The following is a 22009-nucleotide window of genomic DNA, read 5'->3' on the forward strand; positions in this document are numbered from 1 at the left end:
AGATTAAGACCTAGCTACAAGCAATAATGCTGTATTCTGTGAGCTGGGACCAAAACGTTTTAAAACAGGATCAAGGAAGTCTTGATTAATATTATTGCAGTCAAATGAAATGGAAAAGACCAAGAGATTCAATCTTCAGGTCAAATTATATTATACCTTTATTCTTTGAGAATATATGCGATCAAACAGATCAACATCCAAGGTCTTAATTACATTTCTAAGGGAGATGTAGATGTGAAAACTGTGTAGCTCAATAGCAAAGTAACCAAATAACACTTAGCTAAATTAAGCTGTTAAAGCACGATATTCTGTGAAGAAATACTATTTTTAAGAAACGCTGCTCTGCTCAACACTGATCACAACCCTTCTTTCTGCTCTCAGACTCCCATTCGGACGACTTTGATCCAGCCTCCACTAAAAGCAAGTACGACTCCATGGATTTTGACAGCTTGCTGAGGGAGGCGCAGCGCAGCCTGAGAAGGTAACCGGTCACAGAGGGACTTCTGATACCTCACTGTGGGGTCTCGCTCCTTTGACGACGAGCCCACCAGAAGTTTTACACTCTGTTATAGAGTATATAAGAATAAGTCTATAGACCTATATCAATATAAATGAATATATCACAAATAAAGTTTACATGAACATAGCTGCTGAAGAGCTGGGAAGAGACATTGCATTCTGGGAAATCCAGCGAACCCTCAGAGCCTGGTGCACTGCTGTGCTACCGCCAGTGAAAGAAGAAAAAAAAAACTTGTGATTTTTTTTCTCAAAGCACTACAATACCCACAATTATTTGGGGGTGAAAACATGCAGCTTGTTCAGCCAGATTTGTTTTTTTTTGCTGTTGATTTTTTTCTTTCTTTAAACCTGGTGTTTGGATCTAGTGTTACATTACAAACAAGAGTATAAGAAATTGTGTCTTGGAGGTAAAATTCTCAAGGTAACATTGCTGTCTACATTTTGAGGAGAAATGTAGCCGTGTATTTACAAATACTATAAAAAGGAATATTTTTATTTTATGTACATATCTGATAAAGTTCTTTATTTGTTACAGCTATGCACTGTAAAACGCAGCCTTTTTTAAAAATGAGGAGAACATTTCTTAATTCAGAATGTCGATCTGTGGTCATTACAATACTGTAAAACATATTGTACACCTACATGATGTTTAGAAGACATGATATGATTGTAAAAAAGAAAAAAAGATTTGTCTGATTGCTCATTTTGAGGGAGCATGTGAACAAATGTCCTTTTTTAAGTTATTTTGTCGGGGGAAAAAACAGTCAACCATGTATAGTTTTCTCTGTTTATAACGTTTCTCAATCCGTGTTTTTGCTTATGAAACCAGTATAAAATGCATTTTTAACGTGTTTTTCATGATTGTAAAAAAAAAAAAGATACCCCATTTTTTTATTAATTATTTCTGAAGCAATCAATATATATATACAGATATGTATATATGTAACTGGGTTTGATTTCATTGCTTTGTATGGTTCTCCTTTTGATTACCTTCAATGAAAAAGACTACTGCATTCAAATCTGTTCAATCAGTACAAACACATATTTATCTATTTATTTTATTATTTGAATCAAGACTATTTATGGGCTCCATTTCAACATGGCGCACCTCACAGAATCTATTTGCTGTTTTATGTTGTCCTTCGATTTGTGTTATTTAACTTCCAATCACTAGACAGGGTGTACAATAAATGGTTTGGTGGAGATAATATTACCTTCTATGCCTTTCCAAAACAATCAAACCATTCAGCTAATCACCCCGGCAGGCAGCGCTCATCACACAGAGATTTCTGTCTCCACCATCCGTCACATCTCTTTCTTTTTCCACACACGAGCAGAACATGAAGCAATAAAAATGATTTAGCAGGAATTTCTTTGTTGTACCACTGTAAACACTCGTTGTCATCGCTCCACTCACGCTTGATTATGTGAATGCCAAACAAAAGTTTACAATTTCCTTTTCCTGAATTTTTTTAAAGATCTTGTATTTGATGTACAATATATATATATACTTATATATATATGATTATATTATTCACGGTAATTACAAGATGATTCATAATAATAACAATGATAATAATATAAATGAAAGAAAAAACTATATAAAAAGCAATAAATTATTTTTCAGAGTTGTATTTTAGCTTCTATTGTTGTGTGATTTTTGGACTTGACCCATTACCCAGTCGCTGGTTAGCTGCTGTAGGTTGACTCCATTCCAGTCTCATTTCATCGACATGACCCTGTGCGGTAAACACTTGAATGTTCCCCACCCCCCCCCCCCCCCCCCCCCACTTCCCACCACCAGCACCACCACTTCCCAGTCTTCCCTTTAAGATGTAATTGAGTCTATGTGATTGTAATGCACGCATTACCTTGTGACATCTGTGCAGACGTGACTCTGATCTCCACCTGTGTGTAAATCGTGTTGAACCTGTGTGTTGTGTAGTGCATGGCTATTACAGGATGACAGTCGGCACAGTATTTACCACTTTGGATATCTGCCTCTCAGCTGTCTTCACTGGCAGATTTTAAATGACCTTCTATAAGCCTAGAGAAAAACTATTCGACAATGTATCGCATGCCGCACCTCTTTCCACCCTCCCCTTCCCCGCCCATCCTCCTCCTCTTACAGTCCAGATATCACAGCACCGTCCACATGACATAAAAGGTAACCTTGCGGTTTTCTGGTTCAATTAATATCCCGTTTCTAGCTCCAGCCAAGTAATGAGAGAAGCGGCTTCCAATCGTAGGAAGGACAAAAATCTTTTGCTGATCACAGACTTCCTTTCATGGAGTTTGACTGTGGAGGCGAGATTTCTTTTATGATGCAAAGAGGAAAAAATTGGTCCAAAGGAACGATAAAAAAAAAAAAAAATCCCATCACCTGTGTTTCAAGACATTTGTTTTACTTTTTTGATGTCTGTGTAGCGTTTGGGTAATGGTGTCGTGTCCCATTTGATAGATGTGGCTTTAATCATTGTAATGAAAAAATGCTTTGTAAATTGCCTAGAGTAGCAATATATTATAACACCTTCTGGTTCAAAATTTCAAATGTGGCGGACTTTTTAATAATGTGACCTACTGAGGACTTTGCCAGTGCTTAAACGTTTGTTGGGTAATCATGTTTTTTTTGGAAGGACAATATGTGTATGAGAAAATGTATGTGTGTGAGTGTGTGTGATTTTAGGCCGGTGTGTGCGTGTGTTTCTGGAAGTGTGTGTGTGTGTGTGTGTGTGTGTGGGGGGGGGGGGGGGGGAGAGGGGGGCCGCTATGGGTTGTTACCTGTTTGTGTCCTATCCACGTTGCCTTCTGCCAAGTCCTTACCAATGCCTTTGTGGTTCTACCTATTGTACGACTTTCTTGTGAATTTCATTTTTTATGTGCAATTCTCATCAGCCTCACCATGCCAATAAAGGGAAATGTGTTTGAAACAAAAATCTTTATTTTTTTCCCGATTATCTCCCTTTTCTCTGTGACGAATGTCCCGTCATCAAACAGTCAGCGCCGGGGAGCGATGATTTGTTCTCTGTCTGATTACTATCAAGCAGACGTTCTTTTTAAAAAAGATTTTAAAAGTTATGAAAACAATGCATGTTGTAAAAGTGGTCTCTCGATAAATCCATCATGCCTCGCTCCTGCGCTGATATATCAAAGTGTTGAATGAAAGCTGACTGGAACGACATGAGCACATCTGTCTCTCCCTCTGAAGTTTCTCTCCTAATAAAGAAACTCAACCTAATTCAGAACAACTCCCCTCTTTGATATTCACATCACCTGGGAGAGAACACTGTAGTCTTTGTGTCCACAACTTGACTCCACACCACGAGTCTGCGAGTTAATTAAAAAGTTAGGGGGAACAATTTCATTAACGCGATGGAGAGCTATAGTGGGTTGATGGTGTGCTTGATATTCATAATGATTATAACAGCCCCCCTTTTTTGCTTTAACACAGCCCGGGATCACACCGGGAGCTTTCACCATGTCTTTTTTTTCTACTTGTGCAAAGAGAAATATGGGAAGAATGTGCATTAAACTTTAAGGTTGGGGGTCTGATTGTGTTTTTTATTAAGGCCGCTGTTTAGCCCCGGAGAAGAGAGCGGCTGGCTTTCATTTCGGCTCGGCTGGCGCATTACAGCGGGAGGTCTCCGTCTGCTTGCCCTTTCCACAGAATGAAACTGTCCCTGGAAATCTCTCTGCTCCCTGTCGGCTTTTTCTCTCCCTCCTCTCTCCTTCCATCACGATAGGATAGCTTTTTTTTTCTTTTTTTTTTATCTGTTATGTGTCTTTTTTATTATTAACCAGTAGATAAGCAGCTATCTCTACTCCAGTTGGAAGTAAGAGGTAGCCTTGGAGATAATGGGGTTTGATGGGGCCGGGCTCTCTGTGGGACAAACACTGAGATGTGTAGCTGTGTATTTTATTTGGCGTCTAGCTGTGGCTGTTGAAATCCTGAAAATGGCACAGACTATTCAGCCTTTTGTTTCCAGCGATGTGACAAGAATGTCTAAAGTGGTTGAAAATGAAAACCGTGCACAATCCTGGCAGCTCCGCCCGTGTCATGACCATATAAGCAGGCTAATGTGTGGAAAAAGCAGTCTTCGATAATAAAATTAGACTACCTGAGACTAGTTAATTAAAGCCTGTGGGGTGGAACATGAGCAATCTACCAGTCATTTACTATCAAGAACATTTTTTTGTATATCCTCAGCCGAGCACAAGATGTATCAAGAGTAAAAATGTCCCTTCTGTATCGATAGGGAAAACTGACATTGAAGCAACAACATTTATCTCCGGTTCTGTCACAATGATTAAAGTTAGGTGACACTGATTATCTCTGACTACAAGGCTGGCAGAGGGAATAAAAACAGGATTATAGATGTGGGATTAGGAAGCTGTTGGCGGTGACAAAATAACATCAAAGAAGCGACGGCAGGATGTGACGCTCACTTCCTGCCTCTGGTGTTCCTTCAAGGTTTCTCTTTGCTCAATCCCCCAAACTCCTCCTCACTTTCTGCCTCCCTGGCCTTTTAGTTTGAGATTATTCATATAGGATGAAACATTGTAGTATCTCGTTACCAGGCAGAGTAAGGCGCTCAAGTGACGCAAAACTAACAAGACTTTGCCAGAAGTGGAAGTGAAATCATGTAGCCTCATGATATCATGACTGCGATCGCTGCAGGCACGCCGTTGTTCCTTTCCCATCAGATTACATGAACAAACTGTGGATGATCTGGAAGTCACATGGGCCTGTCGTGACAGTGTTTTGGTCATGTGACCCTTTGGCTCTTTTCTTTTAATCAAAAGAAGAAACATTTCTGCAGCGTTGCCTTGATCCTTTGATGAATCGCAACAGAATGAACCACTATATTGCTTGGCTTCCATTTGTTCAAACGCTCCTCTGTTAGCGCCATTTTTTTTTTTGTCCTACAAGCCTTTTATCGTATGCCACCTTCTGGGAGAAGATAATGACAGTGCTATTAAAATCACAATCTCCCTGTCCGGCATTCTAGTTTCAGCACTTTCTGCTGTTAAAGAGTAATGAGGAACAGAAGGACAGTATTCTTCTTCCCCCCAAACTATCAACTTTGGGGACTGAATGTATTCTTCGCTAGATAATTAATGGCTACAGACAAATGGTGGTTGATTGAGCGACTCATCCCTCTATTTTCAATCACCATCTGCTGTGTGTTGCTGGCAAAAAACTATGTTAATTACCTCAAGTGTGCCCAAGACGTGGCATATTAATTAGAACAACCACACACAAAAAAGAGAAAGATTCCAGTGTTTTAGCATCCGTGATGATGTGTTCGTATAGATTTTGTTGATGGATTAGCACAGGAATCAGATCCAGAAGGCAATCATTTGGTGATCTGGCCTTTTGATCATTTACTAACAGATGACGTGCTTACGTTCACCTGCTTCCTGTGCCTCGAGGCCATGAAGGGCCTTTTAAAAATGCCAAGGCTGGTAACTGCATGTGTGCCACACCGAGGGGACATCAGCAGAAAGATGAATCTGCAGAGTGACCGCAGGGACAGAGGGGTGACAGAGAGCGTTAGGACTGCAGATTCAGACGGCTGGGCTCCCTCACCTGACCGAAAAAAGGGAGTAAGGAGACTGAGTCGACATGACAAGGCTGTGATGGCGCTCTTTGGGCGGAAAACTCAGGGAGGCTCAGTGAGCAGGTGCTCGGCAGAGATGGCAAGAGTACACACATCCTTTACTTAAGTAGAAGTACGGATACTCGTGTTTAGAAATGCTCTGGCAAAAGTAGAAGTACTGACTAAACTTCTTTACTCAAGTAAAAGTAAAGAAGTATGGGCTTCGAAATGTACTTAAAGGTCACCTATTGTGCAAAATCCACGTGTTCGTGTCCCCTCTGCGTAAAGAGATTCTGAAAGTTTCAGGAAAAAAAGATTCTCTCACTTTTTATCCTGATACATTTATATAAAAACCTGAAATCTGAAAATGAGTTGATCAGATTTTGGCCACTTTATGATGTCAGAAAGTTTTTTTGGGGTTGTGTAACCATTAGCCAATCAGAAACCAAGGTAGCACCTGCCCACCTTATCCCCTGAATCTCCTCCTAGAGGACCATTGTGTTTTTTTAACCAAATATCTCTCAGTGGGGCGTGGGGAGCGGCTCCTTATTTTCATCTAAAGTAACAGACAGAGAATCAGCACGTTTGAAGCAGGGCTGAAACAGAGGGGATTATGGGATGCTAAAATGATCTGTTTGGTGTTTCAGACAAACACTTCAGAGACATGTTTGTATATAACTGAGACCTATAATATATTGTTGAAAATTAGTATAGCAGCTGTTTTAAAGAGTACCTGACCTCCCTTTATATTAATAGAACAATAATGTCATTGTTAGCTAATGAATGTTTCCATGCTGAACAACGGCAACATGACAACGTTTTCATTGGTACCTCTTCTTTAGAGAAGACCAGGAAATTATGGATACACGGATTGTGTTCAAATCAATAGGCACGCAATGACTCTAAATAATAATGATCACGCCACCAAACACACATTAAAACTAAAGTAACGAGACTGTTTTGAAAATGTAAGAAGTAGAAAGTATAGGTAGCCTATTTGTGTTAAAAATGTAAGAAGTAAAAGGTTGTCAGAAAAATAAGTACTGGAGTAAAGTACTGATACCAGAAGAATGTGCTTGAGTACAGTAACAAAGTATTTATACTCCACTACTTCCCACCTCTGGTGCTCGGAGGATCCTGATTGGCCCGGCGTCACTAACGAGGAGAGCAACATGTAAATGTGATGATGTGAGCAGCATATCATCGGTTATTATTTGGTAATCACGGAGTGGCATCAATAACAATTAGCATAATTTCCACAACTTCAGTACTTAATGACTTCATCCGAGATACTGACAAATCAAATATGCTTATTTCCTCCGTACAAATAGGTCGTTTACAGTCTGTTGCACACTGGATTAAGAACGTTGAGGACTGCAAATAAAAAAAAGTAGCACGGAAGCTGAATCATTAAATGACTCAAAGGGATACTTTTACCCTAAAAATAAAAAGGATAAAACTGAAATTGATGAATTAAAGTAAATGGGCAACAACAACAGCAACACTATATAATTGGACTTGAGTTGTGTGAGAGTTTTATTTTGATATACTTTTGCTTTTTCACGGCCCTGATTTACCTAAATTCATCTGAATTGTAATTGAGTGTTTTTTACATAATTTATTTTTCAACCATTTTATAGACTGAAACAAATTTGTGTTGCAGAATAATAATTATTTTGTATTTCCATCCCACAGAAATCATCTCACACTCAGCTTGCGGCCACTCGTCAGGGTCACAACCCCCAGTTTGGGAACCACTGCTTTAGACTTATAAAACAAGCTCTCTAGTTTGTATTCTTATTATTTAAACTGTCCCATACTGGTTGGATCTAGGCTTCATAATGGCTCCATTCAAGCATTCTTGAGAAGATGGCTTGAAAAGAGAGAAAGCTGAGTGCTCTCTCCCTCTCTGTGCACCCCCCCCTCCCCTGCCCCTTCCCCTGTCTCTCTTATCTGCTGCTTGTATTTTTTGCAGAGTGGTCATGGCGGATCACGCAGTTGTGTCTAAATCCAGTTCCCAGCTACTTAGCCCCCACCAGACCCACTCAGTCCAACACAAGAGCGAAAGAGAGCATCCCGCCCCCCCTTCCCCCCAGACCCCGGCATGAACCCATGCATCACACAACCAGCCATCACAGTACAGTACAATGGGCACATGGACAGTTATTGTTTGTTTGCACTATTTATGTCAATGTACAGACTGCAGCAAATGGCACCGTAATGCAATCATTCATTCTTGCCATCCCGCGCTCCCGTCCATTAGGCTAATGATATTCTGCAACCGTCCCGGGCTCTCTGGCTGTTGAAATCACGAATGTGAGAAGTAGGAGAGAGTATGGGAGGCCGCTGCTTAATTGGAGCTCCGTGATCAAATTCCAGCGTCTGAAGCTTCTGCCCTGTAGTGCCCTTGAGCAACAGAGAGAAAGAATCCCAGCAGCTTCCTGTGATCTGACAAACATATGGAGTGTAGAGAGCGGACGGCAACAGGAGATCAATAAAGTATTAAAAAAATAGGTTTGATGCTGTCACTGCTCCTTATCGTTTCAAAGCACAGATGCACCTTCAGTGACATTAACCCTCCATTCAAAGACCTTTGAAAAATCTTCACCAGTCACAACAGAAGCAACACAACGCTAGAGGAAACAGGACAGAGTTTATGTAATTCAACAAGACTACATCCAAATGAATATGTTCCATTCTGAAATGCATTGCTTTTGTTACGTTTACGACTAGCATCCACACTATATTGGCCTTTTACTGACTTCATTTTGTAATATAATAAGCATAATGTACAGATAAAGGTATTTGGTCATAAAACAAATAAGTGTTGACCAAGATCTTTAGTTGTCATCATCTGGGGACCATGACTGTCCATATAAACTATTGTTAATTACGTTTTTGACATGCTGGTGGCACTAGAAAAAAATTCAGCAAACATTTGGCTGCAGAGGACTGGATAAAGATTATCAAAATACATTTGTAAGTAAGATTTCCATGGCTGACAAATGCCCACAGTGAGGGGAGTCTCTTTAATTTCGGCTCCTCTGATTCTCTCCTCTGATACACAAATAGCATCAAATTGAGGCGATGTTCTGTCAAATGAATTACTAATTATCACCATACATCCTTTTTAATCCTTATTTTGTGGACACCATTACAGCTGAATGCCAGTGTTATCCCAAAGCATTACAGATGATTTGTAATGGAACTCTCATCGTTGTGGACTGTCAAACATTTCAGCCCAAATCGTCCTGACTAAAGTGCATTAAAATGCACAGACAGTCAAGCTATAATTACTGGGCAAAAATACTCCATGCCTTAATCCACATGGTAATAACGCAATTAAAGTGGTGTTTCTTGGACTTGGTAATCTTCTGTGACAAGGCTTACAATTCAATTAACCCTGTTTTAACACTTTGTTTCAACTTCCAGTGAGGCTAATTTGCTTTAAACTTCCTTCAGTTGCTATAATTATGCCTCCAGAAAGTCAAATTTCTGAATTATCAGTTGTTTATGTTGGGGAAACACTTATTTTCAGTGGATGGGATCTTCTCTTATGCCTGATGCCTAAAAGGGAATTTCTTCACATAATGATATCTTTGTCATTTATTGTCATATGCTGTCTTTATTCATCACCACTGAGCTGTTGTATGATTGCGCTGATACAAACAGTTCCAGAGCTGAATTTGGAAAACACCTTTCAAATTACATCTACATTTCTTGGAACTAGAAATAGTCTTGTATTTTCTTTGGTTCTCTGAATGCATCACTATAAGAGAGTTTCTACCTGATACAATTTCTGATAATCTCATAGTACAACCAGAGCGGCACTCCTCCTGACATCCACAAAGCCAGCCACGGATCCAACCCATTTAATCACGCCTTTCTTGTTCTCTTTCTAAGCTCATGCTGGCTGTGACATATTGAGCCGGCAAACTTTCCATGTTCTCTCAGAGAAGGTCATTGGGCCAGGCCCAATCTAGCCTCTGAAACTGAGCCAAGATTTCCACTGCTGTCGTTCAGATTAGTATTAGACGTGAGCGCCTTTCCTAAGCAAATCAGACAGTGTGAAGGACAGAACCGCTCTTCCATTCAAGCATGCCTGCTTCTTGTTAAACAGAGACAGGGCAATAAGTTGTAGGACAAAGGGAAGTTTGTGGGAAGTCTTCCCACTTTGTGAATACTTTTTCTTTTAAATGTGACAAGCCATTTTAGATTAGAGGCAATTGTATTTCACCAACTAGGACTATAAGAGCTGTCTATGGACATAATGTGTGTCAGTTTGTTGGATGCTCCGATAGTTGTGAGTCATTTGTCTTGTAATGAAAGCTTTTCAGGTCACATGTTTGTACCAATAAGTGCATTTTTTGCATTCAAACGAGGCTTGCTTACATGTACTTTTAGGAATTACAGGCATGTCATTTTGACTGGGGGACACTTCTGCACTTTGATGAATGCAACATGATACAAGGACAGCAGGATCTCACACTCTGTGCCAAAGGACTCTGCAGGACTCAGTGTGCTGCCCAGATATGTCTGCACTGTGAATCTGACACCGTTTGGGTATAAAACGTGACATACTGTAATGCAAGAGTTTTGTTGCGAGCGTGAACAAATTTGGTGGGTGAATTGGTATTGATTCAGCTCTCTAACACTTGGAAGGACAAACTTGCACCTGGACTCAATCAACGCTGATTGGAGAGTGGCAACGTGCCTGCACACATGCGCACGTGCACACACATACACACAGCTGAGAGGACACAGCTCTGCACAGGAGCAGCTAATAATCAAACTTTTAGACTTAAAGCTAATGTAAATCCCTTCAAAATGTCATATTTCACTTTTAAATATCAAGAAGCATGACATGATTTATGGACATGACCAGTGGCGGCGCCAGAGTATTTTTGTTGGGTAATCTATGGTAGGGCTAACCCATACAGTGGTGGGGCTCAAGTCAGTATTTGCAATGTAATTACATACACGTTATATCGCCCCCCTTGACAGTGAAACACCACGCGTGAGGTTTAGATTATTTCTATGTCTCAATCCAAATTGAACTATATGAAATAAAAAGGCACATTTGTCTTGTAGTAAATAAAAAGGGTGACCTGGAGCCAATCCTGCAATTTCCCCACAAGTGAAAGAGTTGACATGCTGAAAACCCAACCCCTGCAGGGGGGTCTGAGGGGATTCTCCCCCAGGAGATTTTTTGAAATACTAACATAAAATACCCATTCTGGTACTCTCTTGAGAAGAAAAATAAATAAATCTATTACTACACGACATATTTAAAAAAATGAATGCCATTTTAGTTTTGTGTTACTTTGTTCTGAAAGCTGAACCTGCTGCTCCTCACAGAGAGATGAGGGAAGAGGCTGTGTGAATTACTTTACATTGTGGATAAGGGTGGATAGCCCCCATTGTTCTGTGTGTCAAAATTAGTGTTAGTAAAGTGTTTTATTGCTTGTAAACACCTCTCTTAGCTCAGGATGTGTCCCAGCTGCCTTCAAACATGTCGTGGTGCAGCCACTACTTAAAAAGAAAAATCTCGACCCCTCCATTCTCGCAAATTTTAGGCCCATCTCCCAGCTACCTTTTTTATCTAAAGCCCTGGAGCGATTAGTCTATATCCAGCTACAGTCGTTCTTAACCACGCATGGCATCCACGAAAAGTTTCAGTCTGGCTTCAAACCTATGCACAGCACCGAAATAGCCCTTTTAAGAGTTTTTAATGATCTGCTCCTAGCCGCCGACTCAGGTAGCCCAGCTGTCTTGGTGCTGTTAGACCTGACAGCTGCCTTTGACACTGTGGACCATAGCATCCTGTTGTCACGGCTTGAACAGTCCGCAGGCATCACAGGCTCTGCCCTTGCATGGTTCAGGTCCTACAAGACAGACCGTAGATTCTCTGTGCAGCTAGGTGCCTTCTTCTTTGCTAAAGCCCCTCTTATCTGTGGGGTTCCCCAAGGCTCGATCCTGGGCCCCATCCTTTTTCTACTGTACATACTGCCCCTAGGTTCAATTCTCACAAAACACAATATCCCCTTCCATTGTTACGCCGATGATGTACAGATCTATCTGCCTCTCAATCAAAATGTCAACTCACTACATTAGTTGATGGACTGCTTAACAGAGATCAAATCCTGGCTGAGCCAAAACTTCCTCAACCTCTACGAGAGCAAGACCGAGGTCATCTTTTTTGGACTCCGACTTCCAGCCTCCCCGGTTGATATTCTGGGCTCCCTCAATAAAAACATCCTCTCCTCTGTCACAAACCTTGGAGTGACCTTCAATTACGCTTTTAAATTTGATAAGCAGGTCAGCACCGTAGTCAAGACCTGCTTTTTCAAAATACGACTATTGGCTAAGACCAAGTAGTTTTTATCTTTTAAAGACCTAGAAAGGGTTATTAACGCCTTTGTTACCTCGAGACTGGATTACTGCAACGCTCTGTATGTGGGTATGGACCAGGCCTCAATTAAACGCCTGCAGCTAGTGCAGAACGCAGCTGCACGTCTTCTCACTGGCCATAAAAAGCGTGACCACATCACCCCAATTCTGGCCTCATTGGCTTCCAGTTCGGTTCAGAATTAATTTTAAACTCCTTTTATTTGTTTTCAAAGCCCTAAATGGGCTGGCTCCGGCCTATGTAGCCGAACTCCACCATCGCTACACCCCAGCCAGAGCCTTAAGGTCGGCTGACCAGCTGCTGTTGATAGTGCCCAAGACCGGGCTTAAAACCCCAGGGCACCGAGCATTCGCATCGGGCCCTAGTCTCTGGAACACTCTGCCCCTCAACGTGAGGTCGGCCCAGACATTAGGGTTTTTTAAATCAACACTTAAAACTCACTTCTTCTCTCTGGCCTTCTAGCCTTTTCTTATCAAGCTCCACTTTTGTGGAATCAGCTTCCAGTTTGTGTTCGGGCAACCGACAGCCTATCCGTTTTAAGAGTACGCTTAAGACCTTCCTTTTGATAAAGCTTATAGTTGATAAAATAACCTAATGAGAGTGCTTTGACGCAGATACGCTGTGCCTCTTCACCTACATTTTGGTTCTTGCTTTTTCACTTAAATCATAAAAACTTGGATCTTATATTTAAAACTAAGGTTATTACTACTCTTTCTATTTTCTCTTTATCCAAAACCTTTTCCCTCCATGACCTCACAAGGTTTTATTGGAGGGAAACAGGTTTGCAGAGGGGCCTTATCCAAGGCCGGGGAGTGTTATGCCGTAGTCACAGCGTACCTCCTTATCTCTCTCACCAATTCCAACTAAGGCCCCAGCGGGGACCTTGCTCCCTGCGTGTGCCTGTCTGTGTCTGTGTATTTGCATGTTCCGATTAACCGAGCCTCCCCCAAATTTTCTTTTTCTTTTGTCTATATCTACGCCGGGATCCGGAGTCGAGGCTGATCCTCTTGCTGTGGTCGTGTGCCCTGGATCCTCTATCCTGAGTTCTGGATTAAGTCGTGGACTTCGGATCGTGGCTGGGCCTGTCTCTGCGGTCCTGCATGGGTCTCGTCATGCTGCTTCCCTGATGGCTCCCACAGGATTGTTGACATCCTCGTGGATTCGTCTTCTTATTATAGACACATGCATTTCCAAACATTCGGTCTACCTACGCTGTAAAATGTATTATCTTTTCGATTTACACACGGCATCTATTGCACGTCTGACCGTCCTGGGAGAGGGATCCCTCCTCTGTTGCTCTCCCTGAGGTTTCTCCCATGAGGTTTCTCCCATTTTTCCCTTTAAACTGTGGGGTTTTTTCTCCGGAAGTTTTTCCTTGTACGATGTGAGGGTCTAAGGACAGACGGTGTCGTTTTCTCATACTGATATTCTGCACAAACTGTGCTGTTGTATTTACTGTAGTGTCCTTACTGTAAGGTAATTATTATATGTACAGCACTTTGGCTCGACCAAAAATCGTTTTAAAAATGTGCTATAGGCCTATAAATAAAACTTTATTTGATTTGAAGATGAAAGACAGCCCACACACCTATCAATCATCAAACCGTGGGGTCTTATTTCATTACGTGTTGATTTATATCAACACGTAATGTTGTATCGATATAGAGATGTACAACAAAAGTATTTTCCGTCGGGACTTCCTGCAACAACACCACGCCGTTATCTTGATTCTGATTGGCCAGAAGACATTATCAAAAATGTTTTATTGAGAAGACGATCACTACGTGACAAAAGTTTTCAAAACCGTTTCTGGTCTTCGGTATTTCCAGACAAGTGGCTACTGAAATCAATCTTACTAACTGCTGTCTGTGCAATTTACTCCGCGCCAGTTGGCGGACTATTTTGCTTACTTTAACATAATTTTTCATGGTGGGGCTAAGCCATTTCTTGGTATGGCTGTAGCCTAAGGTGACCAGATTTTCAAAATTAAAACCGGGGACATTTTGAGTTTTGCGGTCAATATATCATTAACATATCCAATTTTCTTTACTGCTAAAGAAAATGGGGGGACAATTCTGGTTCAATGTAATTCGAACATTTTAACTGCTGTAATAAACTGATGTGTACTAACTAATTACTACGGTAACTAACTAATTAATGAAACCTTTCAGAAAATCTGATTTCAAAACCATGGTAAGTGAAGTTAGAGTAAAGTATTAACTCACTTATTGAGTGTTCCATATGTAGCAGTGGCCGCAGAATAAATGTATGCCTTACAACACTATTTACTGCTCATCCTGCTACACATAGTTAATAACAAAACATTTTCAAACTACATATAGCCTCAAGTTTATTTGATAATTAACATATGTACAAGATATAGAGACAACAGACAAGTAACACTAGCAGAATTACATACTATCAAAGACACTCAACAGAGAGACATAACTGTCAAACACACTGGGACAAAGAGATCAAACTGTTTTTTGAATTTTTGGATAACCACCAAGAACTCAGCTGCAATTTCCTCTGCTGTTTCTCCTTTGAGTTCAACAAAATCGAGTAGTTTTGTTTCCACTGATGTGCTATCATTTATCTTACAATATCTTACTAATATTGGCAGCAGCTTTACATGTCCATGATTGGATGCATCAATGGACAGAGACACAAATTCCACCTGGTCGGCCCTGTGTTACCAAGGTAGTTGCCCATGGTGCTAACACGTTACTCACTATGGTATCACATTTAGTCCTAACACATTTTAGATTCATAAAGCTTCCTTGTCAGTTGTGCTGTGCAATCCATAGATCTGAAAATGATTGTGCTGCAAAGTGTGGCATGCAAAGACACCTTCCTGCACAGCTACATCATATTCTTCCTGGGAAGGGTCAACCTTCTTGAAGAATGTGGTGACAGAGGGCACACCAGCACGGGCAATGAGAGAGGCTTTATGCTTTTTTGTCTGTTGATGTTGTATTACTGCTGTTCTTCATCCACTGGCAACTGAACATTTTGAATTACAAATGGTACAGTAACCATTGTATCATCTTGACCACCTGAGCTTGAAGGAAAATTCTTTCATCATACTGTCATTTAAGGCACATTTTCTTCTGCTCTTTGTCACCATCCTTGTATTCTCTTTGTACTCTGTTAACTTTTTCTTCTCCCTTTTCTTAACTTATCTTCTCTTTCTTCATTTCCCTCTCTTTCTCACGATTGTACAATCTCCTTGCTTCTTTATCTTTATTCCGGTTTTCCCTTCTCATTCTGTTCTTCCTCTCTGATATTTAGAAATAGATAGTACATTATTAGATACACTTGGGTTAACAGTCACATTGTTTTCGTAAATGTATAAATTGACAGGCTCTGTAATTATATAATTACCATTACACTTCTATCCTTTCACATATCTTCCTAAAGTGTTTCTTCTCTTCTTACTCTCCACGCTACCTGCAAAACTAAATCTTCTGACTGAATTCTATTTATTTTATGAAATGATCAAACCAAGGCTTGAAAACTGGCATTTTATATGGAAGTGATTCATAGATAAAAAACATTTTAAATATTGGATACAGTACTATCAAGCCTACTACACGAAATGGACAGACACAGATCAATTTGATCAAAGATGCTCCAAAGTAGCGTACAAGTTTCCAAAACCAAGTGAAGTAGCACAATGCAGAATTCCTACAATTGAGCGGGACAGTGAAGGGTGTGTTAGGGCGATCAAGAAAAGAGAGCGAGCAGCGCAGTTAAGAATGAGAGAGTTTACGGAGCAGATAAAATAGGAAGACAAAAGTAGAAGAAGAATAATAATGAGCAGTCTACTCTGTTTACCAAGTGTGTCATGACATGAAACGTTTTATTTCACCTTGCTATGTGATTTTAACGTACATTAAAAAACGGGGACATTTCCGGGGACAGGCCAATAAAAACGGGGACTGTCACCAGGAAAACGGGGACTTCTGGTCACCCTACGTAGCCTACCCCAGCCATGGTTTAAACTTTAATGCTTTGACAAGTGTGCAGACAAGACGGCAGGCGAAAAAACTTTTAAAATGCGTGTTTTCTGAATGGAGATCGGATCGATCAGGCTAAGCTAACGTTGTAGCTGTTCCGTTCGGAATCACAACAACATGATACAGACACAGATACAACAGCGACTGAATTCGCCATGACACAAACAGTCTGTGGTTTGTTCATGTTTAACTTTTGTCCAGTTTCTGAACAGATATGAGGAGTTGTGAGCTCTGAGTGCTAACAGCTAATGGCTGCTCTTTGGTTTTTCTGATTCCACGTCAGTGGCGGCAGGCTGAGATCCTCACCGCTGATTGGCTACCGCGAGAACGCCTCATTTGCATCGCGTCCGGTGTTTATGCACGGATAAAGAATGTTGTTAGAATTTTGAATTTGTAAGAATTGTGTAAAAATAACTAGTTGTAATGTTAATCTTAAATGTTGCACTTGCATGAAGCTTCAGTGGATAAGCCTCACAGTTAAAATGGCACTTTATGTTATCTGCTCACTGCAAGATGTTATTTGTATGTTTGTTGTTGCTGTCAACAAAATAATATAATCATTCACTCAAACAAATGAAAAATAAGCTACGGTACATACATTTATATTTAGGATTCTAATGAAGGAATGAATGAAACTTGAAATGATAGGTATGATGTAAATATATATATTTATCATTTTTGACATGTTAGTTATGTTGTGTTCTTGGTTTAATCTAATTGGAAGTTGCACCAAATGATTTGATGTAATTCAGATGCAATTAGCCTACATAAAAGGCCTCAAATTGGAAGTAATGTCTGGGCTGTCTTTTTCACTCAATTCTGCAATAGGTAGATCTCGCCTTCCACAAAGGCCGAGGTCGGGGATCTTGGGCTTAAAAAGGTTGGTGACCACTGTTCTACAGGATCAAGACCTTTCAGTAAGTTGTGAGTAATTGTTATTATTGTGATTTTCTCATAGTGGGATAGGTACTGTTTTGCTGATTTTTGTGGCTTAATCGTGTGTAAATTATTAAAGTCCCTTGTTGTTTGTTTGGTCATGGATTACTGCTTTCCCTGATTTAAATTCAAAGTTAAGGCTGCAGTAAATACGAGTAGTTTTAGGTAGCATTAGAGATGTTGCTTTTATTCCTGTTTCAAGCGTCAAGATTTCTATATTGTCATTATACGTAAATAATATACATTAATTTTATTCTAATCTTTTTTCCTGTTTTTTTTATGTTCTCCTACAGTATGCATGTTTGAAAGCTCTGAAGAACACTTTATTTGTCTGATAAAAGTTTGTTTGTATTCTGAAGAGGCCACCTTGAACTAACACGTCTTCGTGAACTTTCTTTTCCTCATTTGACTTGTTGTCTGCAGACTCACATTTGGATCCCTTGTATGCAGACTTGTTGGCATGCGGACGGCGTGGCTCAGTTTTAGGATTATGTCAACGCCTTCAGCAGATGCTATTGCATTACATAAAGAGAGATGCCATGCTGGAGAGCTTCCTCACTAATGTGTGCATTCTGGCCACGGGCAACAGCTTCACATCCAGTCCTATCACTGACATGGAAAGAAGGATTCTGGGAGTGTTCCCAAAGCTCAACGCAGTGCTTGTCAAAGGTAAATTCTGACTGAGTTACTTAAAGATGAAGAAAGCTATTTGTGACAACTGGAGGCAGAGACTAGTAAATAAACTGAAATAAACCAGCTTTGATATAAATCACATTACCAGGTGCTTGGGGCTAACATGTGAGACAATGGCCTGGATGTCCCTATTACATGTCAATTTGTTTTAAAGTTTATTTTCTAAGTTAAAACTCTATTATTCAATAGAGTCCCGCTGAAATCCTGACAGTAACCTGACTGCAGCTTTGCTAGCTTTCAGCTCACTGGTCTGATGTGTTGGTATCCCAACAACTCCTAAATAAGTTAGAGGAGCCAAACCAGGACAGAATCAGTGAGTGGGTCTTTAACTATTGCCTGTTAGATATAGGTTTAAAATACTCTCTTGGCTGTGTACACTTTAAAAGGGTTGATCTTATCTTTCCCCTTCACCATTCTTTCTTTTGAAGATATCCTAAATAAGTTAGAGATTGGGGTAACAATTTATACCTCTGTCCAAAAAGTCCAAAGTTCAGCTGAAGATAATATGAGGCTTTAGCGGTCTGAATAACAGAAAAGAAAGTGTTTTTCGTACAACCTTCACAATTGTTGCTCTTTTTTTCTTGCTACCTGCATATAAGCAGAAGATCTCATGGTTTAATTTGTCTAGCTTAGAAGCCTCACATAATATTAATTTTGGATGAACTCTGGATTGCATTTTTTTAGTTTGTCACTCATCCCCTACCAGCCATAGAGGTAAAATGCCCGAGGTGTATCTAAATGTTAGGGGTAAAGTTAGGAAAAAAGTTCCCTTTGACATTTATAATTTTCGAATCTCTATCGATCATAAATCTATCGATTAGATTTATGATTCGAAAATTATAAAAGTAGGGTAGACATGTGGGAATTATCGGACTGAACAAAACGTGCTCCGTCTCTTAAATGTGTGTCAACCACAGACCTTATTTCGAGCTATTTTCCAAAATCCTATGGAGAAATTGTATTGCTTTTTAGTCGAAGGAACCCTTGCGCAGCTTACTTCCGGGTGTTAGGACGCGTCACTGCCTTAAATTGTAAAGAAGAAGTCTATTTTGATTTATATCAACAACAACAAACAACCGGACAGGTGTGGGAATAGCGGAAGAGTGATACAGGTAACTAGAGTTAACTACTGTTCTTTGGTTACTATTAGAAGGAACGGTTGAGGTTAGCAAAACCATTAACATTTTCTGGCACAAGAATATATATTTTAAGAATAACTAACTGTCTGCTGACATGTGCAAAGGTCTCTTGGCAGAGATGTTGCTTAAACAATGCGTTATTGTCCCAAAGTGCTCTTTTGTTTACATCCGATACACTGAAACGTACAGCTATAAACATGGCAACAGTTAGATTATACATTTTGCTTCACTTTATTTCTCATACATAAAACACCATACATAGCCTATACATAGGCTATGCGTGTCACTTAAAACAAATAGCATATTATTTGTCAGAATTAATATAAACGTAACCCATTCAGTCTTAATCCCAAATTACATTGTAGAATTGTGTTCATTTGCTGTAGATATTTATCAACAAGCTAACATTAGCAAAATCTAAAATTAGCAATAAGCTAATGCTATAAATGGCAGCTGCATTTTATATATTTTAAGAGCCTTTACCTAATTTCCTAATATTTAAATGTATCTGCAATGTTATTTCATCAGCAATTTGTCCATGAGGTTGAGTTTGATAAAACAATAACTTGTTCAGCACAATAATCTTGCTTTCCCCATTTTTTGTTCTTTGTTTAGCTGGTGTAAGGCCTGTCCTGTTGCACTTACACACTGTGATTTTGGTTAAATGAACATGTCAATACAAATTGAATTATTAACATTTCTACTACAGAAAACCTTTATTTTTTAAAAAGCATCAGGTCCCAATTCACAAGTCTTTTAATGTAGTTGTAATGTCTTTTATGACAAGCCTTTCTCTCAATAAAATCAATGTCTCGCAGGTCTGAAGCCCAGTGGAGGCCCAGCAGGTTCTGGGCAGCGAGAGGAGCAGGATGGAGCGGCTATTTTTACCTGAAGCCCAGGAGTGAGCTGCACACAGAAGGTGAGGCGGAGAGGAGAGGGGAATTTGGGCAACGTTTGGGATTGTGAATCGAGTAACGTTAATCATCTAGACAGCAGAAACATTAACTGTGCATGAAGCTGGGTCTCTGGACATTGCATGTACTGTTCTCATACTGACAGAGGGCGTGTGTTTGTGTGAATCAGAAGCAAAGGGAGAGTGTTTGTGTGTGGGTCTGGGAGTAAGAGAGGACATGTTTGTGTGCCTGTGCTGAGGTGATATACAGTGCCCTGACTTACTCTTGTAGATGAAGTGCACTTTGCTCAAAGCTACACCCCCCCCAGAGGAATAGACTGTGTTTTCCAACTCACTTTTCGGGTTGGGAAAACACACTGATGAAAAAGGATGAGGCTCCAGCGGCACACTCAGTCTTCGCTGCAGCCCCCGTCACACACTAACATCATTACAATTTCAACTCCAGTGCCTCCTAACAAAACTCTGCATATTTACAATGTGTGTGTGTTTTCACTATTGTCTTGTTACAATTTTACAATGGCTGCTGAGCGCCTTCGCATACTGAACGCTATATTGTGCCTTAATATGGCCTAGTATAATGCCTGCAGATTTGGATAGTGCTGATACAGCACATTTCGCAGAGGAAGCATCTGAGTCGAAGGAAAGCGATGCGTTCACCCCGGAGAGAGCGAGGGGGCTCACCTTTTGTTATTATTTTCGGAGGCGCCGATTCGTGCTGACCTACTTTGGAAGCAGGAATTGGCGAGGCACAGATCACCAATGCAAATGAAATCTGTTGCTTCCTGCCTGTTGGATTTCAAGGCACATGATGCAATTGGGGGAAAAATGACTGGCTGTCATAGTCTCACTGCAGTCTCACTGTCATCCTTTTATCTGCTATTTGGAAGCTTATCTGGACTCATCATTATTCTACATATTCTGCGGAGATTATTGAATCAGTAAATTTACATCAGTTTGAATTCTTGACAGCAGCCTGCTTGGTTTATTTACAAAACCTTACATAAACCTGCTCAGCATTGCAAATGACAGTGATCACACTGTGACTGGAGTGCGACACTCCACCTGCTTGACAAGGTGCTGTCACAAAAAGCTGTCATTCTGTCAGCCGCTCAGCCCAGACACTACCATCCACTCTGTGCACACAGTTGTTCTGCAGCAAAGGAAGACCTGGATACTATTACAATTATATACATTTGATGGACAAGTGCCATCAAGTAGTGCAGTGAAACTGTGACTATCAAGATGATATTTTATGATAGTATCAATTCTTTTAATTTACAGACATTCAGTCTAACTGTGGTGCATTTGATGGATTACCATTAAAGTAAACTGTTTACTGCAAAGGAAATAGTAGGTAAGATTATCTACTTAAAATAAGTGGTAGCAGTCACCATGAATTCACCCATTGATTATGGTGCGATTGTAATTTTCTCATAGACCTCTATACACATAAGTGGACTCGCTCCCTGTATTAAGCGCTTCCTTATTGACTTTACTTTTTAGACCCAGAGGTTTTGCTTGAGTTTATTTCAAAGATTGACTTTAAAACCTCTTTTTTATATTTATGCAAATGCAGCTCCTTTTGAATGATTGTCAAGCTACAAGTACTTTTCCATGTGGGTGCTGTCACAATCTTTTATTGCACACTGTAAATGTAGAAACACTATTTTTTGTGAAGAAGGAGAATCAGAACTCAGAGTGCAATTGCCATCCCTGCAGGGGGACGGAATGCTCTAAATGTGGCGTGGCCTTTGTCGCCACGTGTGAAATAGGATTTGGCG

General features: G+C 40.3%; 1 protein-coding gene across 7 annotated transcripts in view; it reads left to right on the plus strand.

The window, feature by feature from the left end:
* ppargc1a (peroxisome proliferator-activated receptor gamma, coactivator 1 alpha) overlaps positions 1-3455 on the plus strand; it is a 265610-nt gene extending 262155 nt beyond the window's left edge. For 5 of the 7 annotated variants that reach the window (XM_079671005.1, XM_079671006.1, XM_079671008.1 and 2 more), the window contains one exon: positions 382-2951. In XM_079671005.1, coding sequence (XP_079527131.1) covers positions 382-485 — 104 coding nt within the window. In that variant the 3' untranslated portion in view covers positions 486-2951. Of the gene's footprint in view, positions 1-381 lie in introns of all 7 variants that reach the window. The other 2 variants (XM_079671003.1, XM_079671004.1) reach the window with 1 other exon arrangement.
* Positions 3456-22009: the final 18554 nt, after the last annotated feature.

Source organism: Notothenia rossii (genome assembly GCF_949606895.1).
Source record: "Notothenia rossii genome assembly, chromosome: 3".
NCBI classification, from domain to species: Eukaryota; Metazoa; Chordata; class Actinopteri; order Perciformes; family Nototheniidae; genus Notothenia; species Notothenia rossii.